The following is an 18,410-nucleotide window of genomic DNA, read 5'->3' as shown; positions in this document are numbered from 1 at the left end:
ACCCGGGACCGATGGTTCTCAAGCCTCATGTGGTAGGGGGTGGGGCGGGGCTATGGGAGGCTCCAGGATGGAAGGGTAGGGGTGGGGGGTTTGGGGGTGGGGGGAGCACAATTGTTGCGTAATATGTATTGTCATTGTAATCATCTTCACACTAAAATGAAAACATATATTAGTGTTTTTATAAAGTCTATTCAAAATGTTTGTATTATCTTATGAATTCTGTAAAAGAATCAGTATACCATAAGGAAAAGGGATAGAAGGGATAAAATACGTATCTGTTCTCTAAATATCTGTAGTCTTAACGACAGGAAAAAAGGAGGTTTATTGGCTACACTGATACGATATATGCAAATAGAGGTGCTGTGCTTTCAAGAAACTCACATTCCTTGGAGCAAACGAGGCTGGCTTAAAGACCTGGGCCTAGACTTACTGGCTAGTACACGTAAAGGTACCACTACACGAGGGGTACCCATTTTAGCAAAGCATGGAGTTATAATATGCAAACGTATGAAGGAGGACAAATTTCATTGATGGGTGATTTTGAAAGCGGTAATCAATGGCACTTTCAATCTGTTCCTTGTATGGCTCAAATTTAGACGATCCTGAAGTGCTGAACTGTTTGAATCTAGAACTGGCCATATGACCATCTCCGTTAATTTTTTGTGGTGACTTTAATATTCATTTAGATAGTAGTTTTAATCTTCTTGGTAATCTCCCGTATCAAGGAAGAAAGGGCAGGACCTTTAAAGCGCTACAGGGGCTATCTAGGCAACACAGACTTTCTGATGTGTAGCACATACACAGAACAGGGGATCCTGGTTTTACTTTTTTCACGGCCGCCCATAATAAATTGGTCCGTTTGGACTACTTTTTTATCTCATATCAAACAATTGAAAAGGTTAGCATTGAACTCTCTCCGAGAATAATATGAGATCATAATATGTTAGTAGTGTCGCTCCCCCTAAACGTTTTTTTTAGACCTCAGTCGACATGGACCTTCAATAGCAAACTGATATTGGATCAAGCATATTGTGTGCATATGACTAAATGGATCATGGACTTTTTAAATATAAATAGAGCCACAGATCCTGAAATAATAGTGGGGGACACATTTAAAGCTGCCCTGCGGGGCAAGACTTTCCTCTTTAAACTGTCAGAGGATGGTGAAAAAAAAAATCAGAGGGTGGATTGAAGATCTACGGCTAGTTGAGATCGAGCTTATGAGGAAAATTAGGGATTCTCAAAAAATAGATGACTGTCAGCGGCTTATTGCGATCATTAAAGCTAAAATACATCACTTTTTTGGGGACGAGTTGGCCGTTAAATATATACAGCACAGAGCTGGTATATATGAACTTTGCGAAAATTAGGAGAAGCTATTGGCTAAACGTAGACAACAGAGGGGTGTGGCGAATAGAATATGTAGAATCCTAGATCAATTTGATCAGATACAGGACTCTCCGGCCGAAATTTTGGATGTATTCCAGAATTTCTATCAACAGTTATACACAGCAGAAAGTGAGTAGATCGAGAATGCACTGATCACCTTAGCCGCTGGTAAGGCGGTGGGCCCAGATGAGATTCCCTTAGAATTTTTTAGAACATTCCGGCAAGTACTTCGATCCGAGTTTGTGTCTTTATTCCAGCTTGCCCAATGGGCCAGACGCCTGAATCATGGCGGAAGACTACTATAGTATTATTTAAAAAAAAAAAGACAAATCTGAACTTAATCCTTCATCATATAGACCCATTTCACTTATTAGCGCGGACCCTAAAAATCTATTAAAAAATAATTGCATCCAGGTTGGGGAAAATTATAACTCTATTGGTATCCATCCTCCAATATGGGTTTATCCCTGGTCGAGATACAACGGATCATGTTAAGCTGGTTATCGCCCTTTTTTGACTGGGCTCAGGCCACGAAGTCACCGCTTGAGATGATCCTGTTAGACGCAGAGAAAACGTTTGACAGGGTCTCCTGGCGGTTTCTGTGGTCAGTCCTACAATGGAAGGGATTGACTACTGAATTTGTACAAGCAGTACAGGCACTTTAGATATCACCAGAAGCTCACATCCGTATATCCGGACAAGAATCTAAATCATTTGGTTTTAGTAGCGGTACAAGGTAGGGATACCCCTGCTATCCATTGTTGTTTTTGCTGTATATTGATCCCTTCCTTAATAAATTGGAAGCAAATTCGAATATTAAAGTGGTTAAGGTCAGCAATACTAAATATAAATCTCTGGCGTATGCTGATGATATTGAGATTCTTACAAGCAATCTAAGGCTAGCCCTCCCAGCAGTGCAAGATTTGGCGGAACAATTTGGCACTGTCTCAGGGTATAAATTAAATTCAGAAGCCACCTATTTTGGGGGTTAAGATTACAGAAGCAGTGGAGCGTATACCCGTACTTAATATCCTACCAGTTATCCATACAGTTAATAAGGCTTTAGAGAGATTAGACCATTTACATCAGTCACTACATGGACGATGCAATGTTATCAAAATGTTTTCCAAAATTTTTATATCTATTTCGGACGATACCTCTGGAATTTCTGACATTTTGTATTGCAAAAGCTGAAAGGGTTTGTTTCAGATTTTTATGGGGGTACCGTAGGTCTAGAAGGGCAATTAAGTGGATGATTCTTCCAAGACACGGGGGTGGAGGAGGGGGTACCCTGCTTCCTCTTATCTCACTGGGTAGCACTCTTGCAGCATATGGGGATACTTGTGGTAGGAGCTATGGCGGTCAATACCGTTTGCCGTAAGACCAACTATATACGAGATGCTGCTTGGAGAGGAAGGTAGGCAAAGACCAAATTTAAAATAATTGAGTCCGCCTATTCAATTTAGAGGAAGATAAGACGCAGATTTAGGATATCAAATATTAATGCATATACCCCTTTCTGGGCTTGTGGTCGGTTACCACCAGTATTTCAGGATCAAATTACGTTTAGTTGGGGAAATGCGGGGATTAAAGTGTTGGAGGACGTATGCTACGATGGTCAAATAATTTCATTTATATCTCTGGAAGAAAAGTTTGGCCTCTCCAGGATAGATTTTTTAAAGTTTTTACAGATTTGGAGTTTCTTGTGCAAGGGGTGAATGCAAATTTTGGAGAAATTGCTTTGGTTGAAATGATACGGAAACGATCTCGGATCGGGCAATTATACCAGTTATTATTGGGTGCCTTTCCTGATGATTTAATAGCCCAGAATGCTAGATGGGAGAGAAAGCTAGGAAAGGAAGAGATAAACTTGGAAGGATCGTTGAAACTAGCTAATCAGGTGTTTATAACCGGTAGCTTGAAGACCCAGCATTTCATGTATGTATTTGACCTATATTACACTCTTGCAAAGACATCTAAATGGGAGAGTTTATGGGGTAGTTCTTGTAGTAGATGTGGGGCATGGGCTGCAGATACTATACACATGTTTTATGCTTGCCGCAGTCTAGCACACTTTTTAAGGGACACAGATTTTTTTCTGAATTTAATTATTGATACTCCAGTAACCCTCACATTAGATTTAATCATTTTCGGTGTAGAGTACAATGAGGGAGGAAATTCTTGTAGAAGGTCTGAGATCCGATTTGTATTTATTGCTATGGCTGTTCTAAGATTATGTATATCCTCTCAGTGGATTAGCTCTTACTCCCCAATGTTTATAAATTGGCGTTCTAGTATATTAGCTTTATAGAATATCGAATATTCTGTATATCGGATGAGAGGGCGTAGGAGACGAGTACTGGGACAAAAAATATGGTTTCCTATTACTAGATGGATAGAAAAAAATATGTTAACCAGTTAAGATATTTGGCTTCATTTCATTACTTCTCTCCTAGTCTTGTTCACAATATTTCTCTTCTTTGGTCTCTCTTTTTCTCTCCTTTTTTTTTTCTTTTGGCCTTGCGGTCAGTCTTCAGGGATTGTATCATATATTATGTATTGAGTTAGTATTAAATCTGTGTTTTTTTTTATTTTAATTTTTTATTTCCAATAATGAGTTGTTCAAGATAATATTGAGTTAGTATTAAATCTGTTTTTTTAATTTTTATTTTTTATTTCCAATAATGAGTTGTTCAAGATAATATAAAGTTCTAAAGTATACTTGACATGTGAAATGAAGATGAATTCACCATGACAAACTAAGATAAACAATCTTTAAAAAACAAAAACAAAAGACCAGACTTTTTTTCAGGAGATGTTCAGTCGCCTCATGGATTCGTCATTCAATGGCACTCACCTGTTTGGAGACAAGGAAGACTTTGCTCTCGAGCGGTTCAGCGAGCGCAGTGCCACAGCACATTCTTTGGGCTTATCTACCCAGCCGCATCAGCCCTACCACTCCTGTTGTGGTGTCCATAGAGGTACCTGTAGGAAGCTGGCTCTGTATATACTATACCAATGTTAGCTATAGTGTGCTAATAGTTCAGGGAGTCCCCAGAGGTATAGCAGAGGCTAAATTAGGCAAGTCCTACAGCTCTGTTTGTGGTAGTGTGGGCAAGCAGTTAGGCTTATCTAGAGGGTGTATTAAGCATTTCTTCTATTCACTCAATCAAGGCTGATGGCAAACACTTAGATACAGAATCCAGACCAATTAGGTAAGAATAAAAAATGTATACTTATTTTTCATTTTTTAAACCAAGCAGGACTTGGCACCGGTAAGTAAAATATACTCTTAAATGCAAGACTGTTCAAGGAAATGCAGTTGTGGTTGAATTTGCAATCATTACAGGTTTGTTTATTCTTTAGAAACAGTTTAAATTACATAGAAATTACTTTTCATTGCTCTAGGATTATTTTTTAGTTACTTTGAGTACTTGAGGTGGTATGCCAAGATAGCATACACTAAGATTGGTCACTTACAGATAAGTACGACAATTTTTAAGGTAAAGTTGAGTTACTTTGTTTTCATACAAACTCTTGGATCTGATGGATCCTAAAACGAATACTCCTCGGAACAGGAACGTTGCACAAAAGGGTCCACCTCCTGTTAGCCCTGACTCTGAGAATAATCAAACACAGAGCAAAGGGAGAGCAGGCGAGGGAAAGGGTATAGGGAAAAGGAACAGCAAGGAGTTAGACATCTGAAAGGACAGAAAAACATACATTACGTTCTGTAAGATTCACTACACTCATGTAAATATTACTTGTGTATACATAACTACTATATACCTTGAAGGAAACCAGGTAGAGCCTGCTTCCTGGAAGAAACCAGCTTACAAGTAATGTTCTCACACCATAAAACCTGCTGAAACCTGTAAGCACAAAAAAAGTGTCACACCTTATCTACTGATTTCAGCATGTTACTAACATTCAATTATCTTACGTACCTCATAAACATTCAAGCACATATTAATATGAACCTCATACAAGATAGGAAGCATCAAAGCCTAGAGGCTTCATTTAATCCAAAACAAATACTAAAAGTCTTGTATTCTTGTCCTGGTCTTCACGTTCACAATGAACGCTAATCCAAACCAGACTGGTCAAAGAATACTCCGAAGAGTTGATTTGCCGGTTTAAGCTTTCACCTGGCCAACCATGAGATGAAGTAAGAAATGCAAATTGAAAGAAAGGGTATCCTTCCCTCACTCTCCCAATGAATGACTTGCTTCCTGCTTCATGAGCGGAGCTTCGGCACAATACAATTATACAGAGAAGTTCCTTCACTCCCCACGACAGTAAGAACACAACCGCTTCCGTTTACTCAGCACCCTGCCTAGAAACGAAGCGGAAAGAAAAGTGACTGCCCTACTGGGCTCTTGCAGAGTCCTCCTCTGGGACTCGTAGTGGGTAAATAAGCTGTCATGCAGCGAACCTCTCCTCTGCGGCGTCCTTCTTTACCTCAGGAAGACGATGTAGTGCCGGGAACACAGGAAAGAAACGGACCTCTGAGCTGCAGCGTCCTTCTTCCAGAACATGAAGCAGATTAATGGAATTACGCACAGGTTTCCTTGTGCATCTCGCGATTAAATCCCAGGTGTTTCCACAGGAGGACATCATAGGAACTGCAGTCCGCGTTCGACGGAACATGCTCTGAAGGCGTGGGAGACCCGTAATTCCTGACACAAACATCCGTTCAACACTTCGAATATGGGGAAAAAGTGTTAGTGGTTTCTCATGTAAGTACATGACTTACGGGTGGGAGCTTTGGGGGGTTAGGACAAACGTTCCCCCAAGGTCTATGAGGGCACTCCAGTTGCACCACCAGTGGCACTGGGGCAGCCGGGTGCAGAATGCAGGGGCCCAATGTTAGCCAATGTGGCTAAGGGAGCCTTTGGGTAGGGACTGCTGGCGAGCAGGCCACTCGGGTGTGGAAGCTAAGCTCCTGGGGTTAAGGTCAGCACTGCAGGGGCAAACGAGCAGCACAGGAGCTGCACCACCAGCGGCCCTGGGGCGGCCGGGTGCAGGGTGTAAAACGGTCTTCAGGGACCCTGTGCTTTTCAGTGGAGACCTTCGGGTTTGAGAAGTTGCTGCAGGCTTGGACATGGAGACTTCCTGAAGGTGACCACTGGCTGGAGAGGTAAGTTGGGATCTTTGGGGATGCCTGGTCACCATCGGTTGGGCCACCCAAGGACGTTGGGCGTTGGATGGAGTGGTGTCTTCTGGTGTCTGGTTTTCTTACCAGCTCTGGTCGCCGTCGGGCCCCTTCAGGTTGAGGCTGCAGGCGTCTTCTTGAGTCATGAGGGAGGTCGGGGTATTACCAGCTCCCAGGTTGAAATTGCTGGGAAGACCTTACTGTGATGTTGGGCCTCTCGAACTTGGGCTATGGGTATCCGGTGCAGAGTGGTGCACAATTGCGGAGTCGCCGGAATCTGTATTTTGTGGTGAGTCTTTGCTTGAGCAGATCCGGTACCCACTGGAGACAGTCTTTTAAGAGGGTTGCAGGGTAGGTCCTCCGGGCTCTGGGGGTTGCTGGCTGCTGGACTCGCTGTGGTTCTTGCTGTAGGCAGGTCCTAGCCTTGACAGGCCGGTAGGACTGGGGCCAAAGCAGTTGGTGTCTCTTCTTCCGCCTAGGTCAGCACGGCCCTTCGGGCCTTCTTCTATCTTCCTCGAATCTGAGGAGGCAAGGTTCGGAGTTGCCCCTAAATACTAAATTGAGGGTCGTTAAAGGGGTGTGCAGGTCGGAACCAATGGGTCGCTTCCTTGGGGTGGGTACACCCCCTATTATGGCACCATCCAGTGGGAGGTGGCATGAGCCTCTCCCTAATTGTCTTAGTCCCCCATCTTCAAGATGGAGGGGACTGAGATGTGTTTTACCTCGTCCCCCCACCTAAGGGGTGGGGCTGGCAAAGCTGGGCACACCTCTTCCTAGCATGGTTTTCCTGCTAATTCTCCTGCCCAAAGTGGAGCCAGAACCCGTGGGAGTCAGTTGCTGGGGGCAGCAAAAGGCAGGGACAGCTTCCAAAGATGGCAGGCCTTTGAAGCTTCCCCTTTTGTGGACCCAGCCCATCCAGTGGAGGAGGCATGACACTTATGCCCAAGATGGACTTTGTTTCTGGACCAAGAGAGCGGGGTCTCTCTACCCAGGGGTCCAGAAACCTGGGCTATTTCTAAGCTGCCCTCTGAGTGCATTTTGCATTAAACCCATTACTAGCATCAGTGTGCATTTTAATGTGCTGAGAAGTTTGCTATCAAACTTCCCAGTTTTTAGTAAAGCTATTATGGAGCTGTGGAGTTCATAATGACCAACTCCCAGACCATATACTCTTTATGGGTTTACTACACTTGCCATGTCTAAAAATGGGCTTAGACACTATAGGGCTACAGGGCTCATGCCACTTTACCCTAACATTAGGGCTTGGGCACCCTGCTAGAGAGGTGATTTACCTAGTCCCTAGGCAGTGGGTTGCAGGCATGGCACACAAGGATGTGTGCCATGTCGGCTCTTCACTTTTCTCTGCACAAAAACATACAGCCTGCAGTGGCAGTATGTGGGCGTTAAGGCACATGGCCTCTAAGGGTGGCACAATAGGTTCTGCTGCTCTTATAAGCCTACTCTGGTCACAGTGCCCTTCGAACCCATGGTACCTTTTACACGGGGCTTACCTGTGGCCAGAGATGTGCCAATTGTGGGTACAAAGGTACAGTTTGGGAGAGATTACAGGCCCTCGGAACCTGATTGGCAGGGACCCAGGGCACATCAAGTCAGGTTGCATCAGATGTCAGGCAATACGTCTGTGGGGGATGTTAACTATGCAAAAAGGGACACTTTCCTACAGTACCCCATACCATCCACCAATCCAACCCCCATAAAGTGCCCAGGAGTTTCACAGTTGAAGACATAATGCCTACCGCTCCGTGATCAAGGTCACCAGGCTGCCCAGTCCGCTATCCCACCTGCTGCAGCCCTATGTGCCAAATCCTTTTAGCATGCCTTTTGAGTATTCACAGGTATTCGGTGCAAGGCAGGTGCCCTACCCTTGTTTCTATCACTTCCGAACCTTCTATCTACCCCCAGGCGAAAGATAGGGGACAACCTTTCCATTTTGCAGCTTGAATTGAAAGCCCTTTTAGGCCAAAAAGGTAATCAAGAATGTGCCTCCGATAGAAGTAGGATATGGTTGTTTTTCCCTCTATTTTCTTGTGCCCAAGAAAGTTGAAGGCCTACGTCATATTCGAGACCAACCCGTTTTCAACACCTTCCTTTGAACTACCCCCTTTCAACTCCTTCCTTTGGAAGAAGAATTCAAAATGCTCACCCTGACCCACGTCTTCTCTCTGAAGACTGGACAGTGGTGTTGGACCTGCAGGACGCTTATTTCCATTATCCGTCCTGCAAGCCCATCGGCACTACCTACGGTTCATTGTGGCACATGAGTATTTGCAGTTACTGTGCTCCTCTTTGGTATTTTGAGTGCCCCTTGGTGTTCTTGAAAGTGATGGTGGTGGTACCAGCACACCTTCGGCGGTCCTTGATGACTGACTGCTGAAGGCGAGCTTGTGTCAGGCAGTCGTCAACCACCTCCAGTCGTCAACCACCTCCAGACTACAGCACCTGCCTCTTCAAATACTCTCCTTCATCTGAGCCAATGTGGACACAGTTCGATTTCATGCCTTTTCCTCAGGAAAAGTCCAGGAACTTCAGGCTGTGATCCTGATCTTTCAGCCTTTATCTTTGATATCAGTGAGGTCAACTGTGAGGCTTCTGGGACTGATGGCCTCCTACATCCTGCTGGTTAAGCATGCCAGTGGCATATGTGGGCTCTGCAGTGGGATCTGAAATCTGTTTCCCAATATCAAGGGGATCTTGTCAACTACGTTCAGATTTCAGAGGAGACTGTGAAAGACTTGCAGTACTGGTTACTGGACCGTGATCGGATCCGCAGCAGACCCCTCTCCCTTCCCCACCCAGAGCTGATAGCAGTAACCGATGCATCGCTTCTGGGTTGTGGAATCCTGGCTCCATATCAACCTTCTGGGTCTGAGGACCATTTGTTTGGCATTAAAAGCCTTCCTCCCATCTATTACGGGAAGGCTGGTTCAGGTGCACCGAGACAACACCACCGCCATGTGGTTGTGCAACACAGAGAACTGGGCCGGTTCACGGATCCTGTGGCAGGAGCCCATGCACCTCTGGAAATGGCTGAACCACAAAAGAATTTTCACAAAGGTGAACCCCCTGGCATGCTCTGTAAATGCCTGTGTGGCCGAACCCAGCTGTTGACGTTTAGCTGATCACTCGTGGCATTTACTCCCAGAGGTAGGGCAAGGTCGCTTTTGCGAATGGGGAGAATCTTGACTTGATCTCCTCCCTACCTCCAGGAGCGCGCATTGTCAGCACTTCTGCATGTTGGAGTTTCCAAGACATTCCTCATTCCAAGCTGCGTTTGAGTGAAACTCTGGACTCCTGTATTCCTTCCATAAGATACCACTCATGCTCGAGTTCCCAAGCAGATCTGGACCAACCTGTCCCAAGTTATCTTAGTGACTCTAGATTGGGCAAGGAGAATATGGTATTCAGAACTCCTGGGACTGAGTATCTTTCCTCTGATCAGTCAGCCCCTCTGTGAGGATCTGCTGTTGCAGCAGCAGAGCAGGGTTCTACACCCGAGCCTTTCCCGATCTCTACATTTATACTTGGAGATTGAGAGATGAAAGATGACCACATTCATTCTCCTTCGCGAGGTGGTTGATGTCATCCTGGCAGCTAGGCATACCTCGACAGAAACTGTACATGCCTGTCTTTGGGACAAATTTGTGGCTTGTTGTGGTACTTGGCTGATAGACTCCATCCAGAATAAGTGCTCCAACGTTTTCCTTTTACTTTTGGCCCTAGCCTGGCAAGGCTTTGCTCTGGGCACAGTAAAGGGGTACCTTTCGACTCTTTCTGCTTTTTTGAAGTTGCCGTATCAGCCTTCATTGAGTCTCCAGTTGTTAACGTGGGGTATTTTTTTTGGTTAAAAGGGTTACAACACTTGTTTCATTTTTCTCCCTTTGTCATGCCCCAGTGGGACCTTAACCTGGCCCTTACATTCCTGATATGCATTCCCTATGAGCTGCTTCACAGCTGCCCTTTGCAGCTTTTCACCATCAAGACAAAGTTTCTTGTTACCATTGCATCAGCACAGTATGTGAGTGAGTCTCAAGATCTTATTGTCAACCAACCTTAAACCACCTTCTTTCTACACAAGCTTGTGTTGCGCACGCAGCCATCTTTCTTGACTAAAGGAGTGACACCATTCCACATCACCTTGCTGACATTCTTTTCTCTGCCTCACCCCGCTAAGGAGTTAGAGAAGACTCGATTGCTTGGACCCCTAGAGAACAGTGTAGATTATACCAAAGTACACCGGGTGGCAGGCCTCGAAAAATCATAAACAATGTTACCAGACCTGCATGTATAGTGACTTGAGTAATCCACTCGACCTAACTGTAATGCACTTGACCTGTAAACTGGTCTCTAATTGTGTGATCCCAGTCAAATATTCTATTTCACAATCGCCTTTTTCTTCATTTTCACAAATGTACAAAAACATATTGATTTAATTGACTAAACATTTGCTGTATGTGTAATAAGAATCTAGTCTGCATATAGGGGTACATTCTGCATATAGGGGTACACATGACCATTGACTTGCCTCTTAGTTCATGAATAGCAGTGTCACCAGGGCGGGTTCAGGAATGTTTCTCAGTTCATGTTTAAAAACTCACTTTTAATAACTATATTACTAAAGTATGATATGGTAGCACATCATTTAGAAAACCGCACATGTTCCTTGAAATAGCCACACAATTCTCCACTAATATGCAGTGTTGCTATTTAGCATATAACCAATAATCTGCCAAAATTCGGTTTCAGCATATTTATCATTTGTACATTACTAAGTAAAGTGGTCTGACTTGTTTTCATTCTATTGATTTTTTTTTATTACACAATTGCAAAAAATGTGCTTTTATACCTACTAAAATATATTTAGAAATGTCTATACTGGTAATTTACAAGCTTTTTAAATGTTGTGCGTTAAAAAAAGGACATCCTACTGCTTTTCATTCCACACTTTGTACAGCACATGTCAAACAGTTCACTTTACAGAATCCTCTAACTTTGCAGTCAGAGAAAGAAAAGTAAACCCCAATGTCCAGGATAAAATAAGCAAATTGTAAGAACACGTAGGCTGACATTTGACCTGTGTCTCTGAACACTCAGACTATATGAGAAGATAAAAACAATATTTAAAGACATGTTTATTGCTCATTCACTTTCTGAGTGAATAGAATACCTGTCCTTTGCCATCTCACCAGAACAAGCCAGTAGGCCCTAAAATAGTTCACTTTGATAAAATCAGACTCTTCGTAGCAAGTGAGCAAGTACATTTCTCGATGCCTGGGTGGACAATCTGCCCTTTGTGGGGTCCTCTGGAGCTTAAAAAGGCAACCATTTCCCTCTAGATCTTGTCCACCTTTAAGATCATGCACAGGCCCAAAAGCAGTTTCTGGAACGATTTCATACTCTTTCTATCAGGGTTCATTCTTTCAGTGCACTTCCTTCCCTGAACATTTGTCAGACGACTACATGGGCGTCCCTCCATAAGTTCACAAAGCACTTTTGTCTAGACTGTCCGGTTCGCCAAGGGGGGCATTTTGCTCACTCTTTGCTGCAGGACTTTCTTGTTTGAGTCTATTCACAGACCCTCCCCAAGTAAGAACTGCTTCGATATCTATTCACAAGGTGAGTAATCCGCAACTAGTAGTCCCTCAGAAGAAAAAGGTACTTACCTTCTGTAACCTTCTTTAACACTCTTTCTGCTACAGACTATCTAGTCGCAGATTCTCACAGACACTCCCACTCTCCCCGTTCAGTGAACTCCTTTATTGGGATCCCAATCCTATTAATTTGCACATTGGGCATATCAATTTGCTTTTGGGACTCTGTCGGGGGCAGGGACATTCGAAATCAACAGAGTGGTGCCTATGAAAGCTACAACCATCATTTCCGGAGCTGAACTGTATCAGTACTGAGCCACATCGCACCAACTACTGTTGCCCAAAGGTACTGCTGAAAAGTTTCCAAATCCAGTCTGATAACTGGGGAACAGTCAAAAGGTGAGGAATCTGTAGCAAGATAGTCTTTACCAAATGTAAGTAACTTGTTCTTTGTGTAGCTAGATTAGGTGTTGAAGCTAAATTGAATGCTTGAGATACTGTACATGTTGATTGGAAATTTCAGTTTTGCTTTACCCATCCTTTTGGAAGGGATCACTAGTTTTTGTTTTTATTTGTCTATGGGTGACGGTTTACACTTCAGGATGTCTCTCACCAGTGCTGTCTTTTTAGGATCGTGAAGTTGGTAATATAGGTGTTCAAAGGGAGTGTTTGTGTCTGCGTGTGCGCATTTGTGCGCATTTGTGTGCATTTGTGTGCATGTGTGCGCATGTGTGTGTGTGTTGAGAAAACAGCAAGGGAAATAACGGATACATTTTAGAGGATATTTAAGAGTTTATTTTCAGTAGGAGGTTGTAAAAGTAGGGGGTCCATTTTCAGAGGAGGATAGGTTGTGGTAAGCAGGGGAAGGAGGAGTGTTAGAGGAAACTAAGAGAGAAGGTAAAGCGAGTAGGATGAAAAAGCATGCACAGGAGGAGAATGGGATTGAAAACCATAAGACAAATGGTGCCAAAAATGTCAAGTTATGTGCAGGAGTTATCTTTGAACTGTGCATAGTGCAAACATTTCGGTCACGGTAAAGGCCAGAGGAGAGAGCGTTCTGTTTAAGGATTGAGAAAGAGGACACCTAGATTCAAGGAGTTCTCAGAGTATGGAAAGAGACTAGTTGTTCTTCGGAATTTGAAACGGACTCTGAGAAAGAGGAGGAATTGGAGAAAACTGAAATTCCTCTTTGAAGAAAGGAGAAAGTAAGTAATTTTGTTGAACACATTAGGAAAGTGATGTTTGACCCACTAGTGGGTAAGCATCTTTTACCTCCTTAGTGTATTCCGGCTCAATATGTTACATATTATGTGAAGTTTTGGCTAAGAAAATACATTCCTAAGAATGTTGGGGGTCGGACCATGGTCTGAGTGCTCACAACCTTCTGCCCCTAATAAAGTGGCAGTGACTTCTGACTGAAATTCTAAAGTCTTGGCCATCACTGGAAAGGGAGGTTGGGATGACAGAAGGGGATTGGATAGAGGCCCGAGGAATTGTCAGGCTAGAATGTTAGGCTGGTCCATTAAAAAAGATATTTGACTGGAGAGAGGATGTTTATCAATGAGACACGAGTGGTTGTTTCAGAGCTGCATCAATGGATTCAGCTTACAGTTTGTTCGTCGGGAAGCCTAGATACTGCCCTGTCTGCAGAGAAAAGAAAAACTATTTTACTGAAAATAGACTGTAAATTGAAAAGAGCTGCTTTTATGGAGTTTAGTCCTATCTGTCTACTTCAGAGTGCAGAATTTGTCCAGCAAAGAAGAGGTCATGCAAGAACTACTCATGGGGGAATAGAGGTCCGAGATCTATAACTGATGTGTTCAAAAGTCAACCATTCTTGTATCTCTTTCTGGGTGGGTGGCTTACTCACCTACTTTGTCAGCAATGGGGAGAGAATTACTTAGGATATATGGGTGTTGCAAGATAGTGAGGGATTTCAGGCTGAACTCTGTAGCACAGCCCCTTCAGGAGAGGATGCCAAAGGGTTTGAGTTTCAGCACTAAAGACAGAGAGATGGTGGATTAAAAGGTGGAAGTGCTCTTTGAAAAAATGTGATAGAGTAGTATCAATGATAATATAATTATCAGTATATATTTGGTGGAAAACTAGGACAAGGAGATGCAGTCATTCATTGATCTGAGGGAGCTAGACCCATTGGATCGTTTACTGTCATTGCAGAATGGAGGAATACATCTGGTAAGGGATTTGCTATGGAAGGGGGGTTGATTTACATGTTCAGAATTTAATTATGTATATTTGTGTGTATGTCTTTCTCTCCATCTGGAGATATTTGCAGTTCCGGTGGGGAGTGGTGAGGTGGAGGTACAGGAGCCTTCTCTTTGGAGTATCATTCTGTCTGTGAGGTTTCATGAGGGTTCTGAGTTTCCTGGTTGAAGGCCGTTGGTGTAAGATTAATATTTTATCTAGACGATGGTACTGGATAGAGGGGTGCTGGTGCATCAGATGCTAATGGCAATTAATTTGTTGAAATAGCTGGGTTTCATAGTAACAAGATGAGTTTGTTGTCAAGTCAGGCAAACCAGTCCCTAGATTTCACATTTGATGGTGTTAAAACATCCTCCAGTATTAGCACTTCCTACTTTAGTGTTGCATCACATACTCTTGAATATCTTTTCAAATTGCCTGCAAAACATCTGAAATTGGAACAAAATGGGAATATTCACATTCAATTATTTCAAATTGAGAATGAGTCTATTGTTTGCTTGGAAAATGAGTCTACCTTCTTTGCAATTTTACTAATGAAGTTAGACATTTCAGTATTGGTAATCATACCTTTGTGAATCGCCCCATGTTTAAAGTTGTTAATCAGACATATCGTAGAAGCTTTAATTTATGAGGTTCAAATCTGTGTTTTTGGGTTGTACACCAGTAACTCATTACTTACATTATCTTTGTGTTGGTTCCCCTCAGTGATTCCTAAGGTTAACAGTGTGTTCAGCGTGGAGATTGATGGCTTTGTCACCTACATCTACGGTAGTAAATTCCAGCTGAGATCGAGTGAGCGTTCAGTCAAGAAGTTCAAACCAAAAGGAAGTATAGACCTGTGATCCAGACCTGAAAATGGACAATCTTAATGCTTTGAATAGAAGGCAAAAACAGAACATTATACATGATCTGGCGATCAATGGCAACATATGTATTTCACAGACTTACTAGTATAAATCTGTGTGTGTCTTCTGGTGTTCCCGCAAGCTGCCAAGACTCTAAATTGTGGTAAAATGGTTTCTTTGCTTTTGTGTTACCTTTTTTGTGCTATATCTCATGGTTTGCTGCTGAACTAGGATTTCCAGTTTTTCTTTCATTTTTTAAAACTACTATTTGAGATATTTTAAAATACATTTCAATTTAAATTGATTCACCTTTAATCCAAAGTCGTGGAAGTTCAACCTGCAGCCCAGTCCATAAATGTCTAATGAGTACTGGAAATCTGGATCGCCTCTGAGTAAGTGCTATGCGTACTGTTGCATCTTAAAAGGTTACCAGTCCTGGTATAATTTGGCGAGTTAGAAATTAACATAACTAAATATTTCTTGAGACAGGCTTGCTTTTGCTTCATATAATGGAATCTTATGCAGGCACATTTCCACATCAAGATCTCCTGCCTGGAATGTTAGTCTCTCCATGCACAACCTTCCTATTTTGCAAGTGTGTAATGTAAGCTCTTGTCCAGTTTTCTTATTACTCTGTAGTAAAAGTGCAGCATGGAGATGGGGGTGTAAGGGAGGGGGAGATCGCACATGCTAGAGGCATACCACTTAACTTATCCAGAAAGAATACATTAAAATGTAATATCATTTAGAAACCTAGTTTGGGATATATAACTTGCATAACTGAGAAGCCTCTGACCAGTTGATATGGAAGAGATTTAGCTACTACTATGCTCGCAAGGCAACAGTAAGTACAAGGTAACCCATGCTCCTTGTCAGAATTGTTGCTGACGGGCTAGTTGCTTTTTTTGGGTTGTAGCTGAAAATCCAAGACCGTTTATCAAGTTCTTCTGTTTGTGCCTGGGTTACTCTGCTATCCAATCACCATTTTCCTGGAACCTTAAAGCCTTAATGGTGAATAGTGGAGAAACAAAGTGAAGAGCTACAGTGGGTGCACATTTATTTTTGTTTTGTTTTTTGGGGGTGGGAGGAGTAGAACTCAGTGATGCATATAAAGTTAGGAATATAATTGAAGTGCTGACTTGAACTCGAACACCACAAATGCAAACTGAAAGGACTTTGGGGAAAGAAAAATATTGTATTATACTTTGATAATATTAAACTTCTTTAGAGCCCCAGTGGGGTAGCACATGTCCTCTATTTTTAGAGGTCTAAACCCCAAGTAGAGATGACGCAGTTCCTAAGTTTTTGTTTCAAAATATGTTAATTATGTAATGCATTAAAAAAGAAAGTAAAAATATCCATTGTGAATGCATTCCTTTATTTGTTGTGTAAACAGCCTTTTGTTTATCTGCTAATGGGGTTCTCCGAACCTGACCTTTCATTGTAGGGTGCAATAATCTCAGATGTTGTGATGGGGAAGATGCAAAAGAAGCATATACTGCCCCAACTGAGTGCCTTGCTCAACACTAGCTTTTTGTAGGCCTTATCTTATAGAGACGTCTAGCCGCCGATTCATTAACTTAGAATATCCCCAGGTGTCAGACTGGATCCGGAAAACTTTCCGCAGCAGCACCTCTGTGCGCCGGGGGCGGCTCCGCCTTGATGTCGTCCACCGACGTGACATCAGCAGAGCCATATATGCCCCTCCCGGCACGCTGACGTCAGTTTTCTCTTTTTCTGCGTCCCAACGCAGATCCTGGAAAACCAGCGTGTTTTTCCGGTCTTCTTGACGCCTTCGCTATCCCGGAACAGTGTGCAATGCCTTCGGGCTTTAAAGCATGTGAGACCTGTGCACGTCAGATGTCAGTACCAGACCCGCACGCCACCTATATGTGGTGCCTCGGGGTGCACCACGACTTCAAAAAGTGGGACGATTGTCAACGGATGAACCCGCAGTCCTTACAGGAGCGTTGTATGATATTGCTGGCCGCACCGCTGTCCGGTCATGCACCTTCGTGTCGCCTCTTGGGATCGAGCCCACTCCCGAGGTCGTTCCCGCAGACGTTGTTTGGAGGCGGGTAAATACAAGCGTAAGTCCAGGAGGTCTTCCTCCCATACCCATGACGCTGGCACCTGTTCTTCTCGCTTCCTGCCGGGAACAGGCTTCCGGCGGTCGTCTCCTTCGTACCCCCCCTTTCCGGGTGACGGAGCGACTCAAGCCCAAATGGAGGCTTATTCTAAAGCACTCCACTCTTACTTTGGGTCACCCCCTCTCCCTGGTGCGCCTTCGGGTCCCATAGAGGTGTAAGGCACTCATGTCGGGTCCTCGCCGACTGATTCGTCCTCGGTAATGGCTGTGTGCATCGACTCTGGTTCCGGAGCTGATACGACACTGACGGGACACGGCCCAGTGGGTCCTCCCTGACGCCTTTGGAGGTCGTTGACGTCCAGACAACTCCGGCTCGTCGTTGGTCGATGCCGGTGCCGATGTCCACGTCTCCTCTATTTCAGGAGGTTGATATCCCACTCGACTCCTTGGAAGTCGATGCGACTCCCACGCGGCATCAGTCGACGAGGGTGTAGCCTACGCCTCCTCTTAAGCCACAGGTTGACGCTCCTCTGGACTCCCCTGATCTCAGACCCATGGTGCAGGTACCTTGTGTGGCGTGGTCTCCGGATCAGCCTCCGGCTCCTCCGCTTTTGCTGTCTAGTGGACGGGTTAGTCTTCAGCCATCAGCTACTGATGGGTTATTGTCGCCTCCCCTGATGGCAACTGAGGCTAGTGCTGCCTACACACGGGTTATTCACAGGGCGACAGCTATTCTTTGTTTTCAGCCCCCTGTGGTTTCTCTGCCTTCTGATCCCTTCTTGGATCTTCTCCATATGGAGCCGGTTGAAGTGGAGCCTTTGCTGCCCCTTGGGGCATCTTTGTTTGACATCATACTGGGCACATGGGCGAGGCCATCCTCCGGTGACCCTGTTGATCGGGCCATAGCTTGTCGTCACCGTCCTGCCCCAAATGATCCGCTCTGTCTGTCCATTCACCCCAGGGCTAAGGGCCTAGTTGTTTAGGCGGCCTTTGACTTAGTCTTCCTCCGCCCTGCCTCTGTTGCCTCCCACCAGCGAATCTATGTGGTTAGACGCATGTGGTCGCCAGCTTTTCGCCTCTGCCAGTGCTGGCATCCG

At 44.1% G+C, this 18,410-nt stretch overlaps 1 protein-coding gene across 2 annotated transcripts in view; it reads left to right on the top strand.

The window, feature by feature from the left end:
* Positions 1-16,581, top strand: part of POP4 (POP4 ribonuclease P/MRP subunit) — a 180,503-nt gene extending 163,922 nt beyond the window's left edge. For both annotated transcript variants that reach the window (XM_078668288.1, XM_078668289.1), the window contains exon 8: positions 15,085-16,581. In XM_078668288.1, the coding sequence (XP_078524414.1) occupies positions 15,085-15,221 (137 nt within the window). In that variant the 3' untranslated portion in view covers positions 15,222-16,581. The remainder of the gene's footprint in view (positions 1-15,084) is intronic.
* Positions 16,582-18,410: the final 1,829 nt, after the last annotated feature.

This window comes from Lissotriton helveticus, chromosome 12, assembly GCF_964261635.1.
Source record: "Lissotriton helveticus chromosome 12, aLisHel1.1, whole genome shotgun sequence".
NCBI classification, from domain to species: Eukaryota; Metazoa; Chordata; class Amphibia; order Caudata; family Salamandridae; genus Lissotriton; species Lissotriton helveticus.
This window is presented reverse-complemented; position numbering and strand designations above follow the sequence as displayed.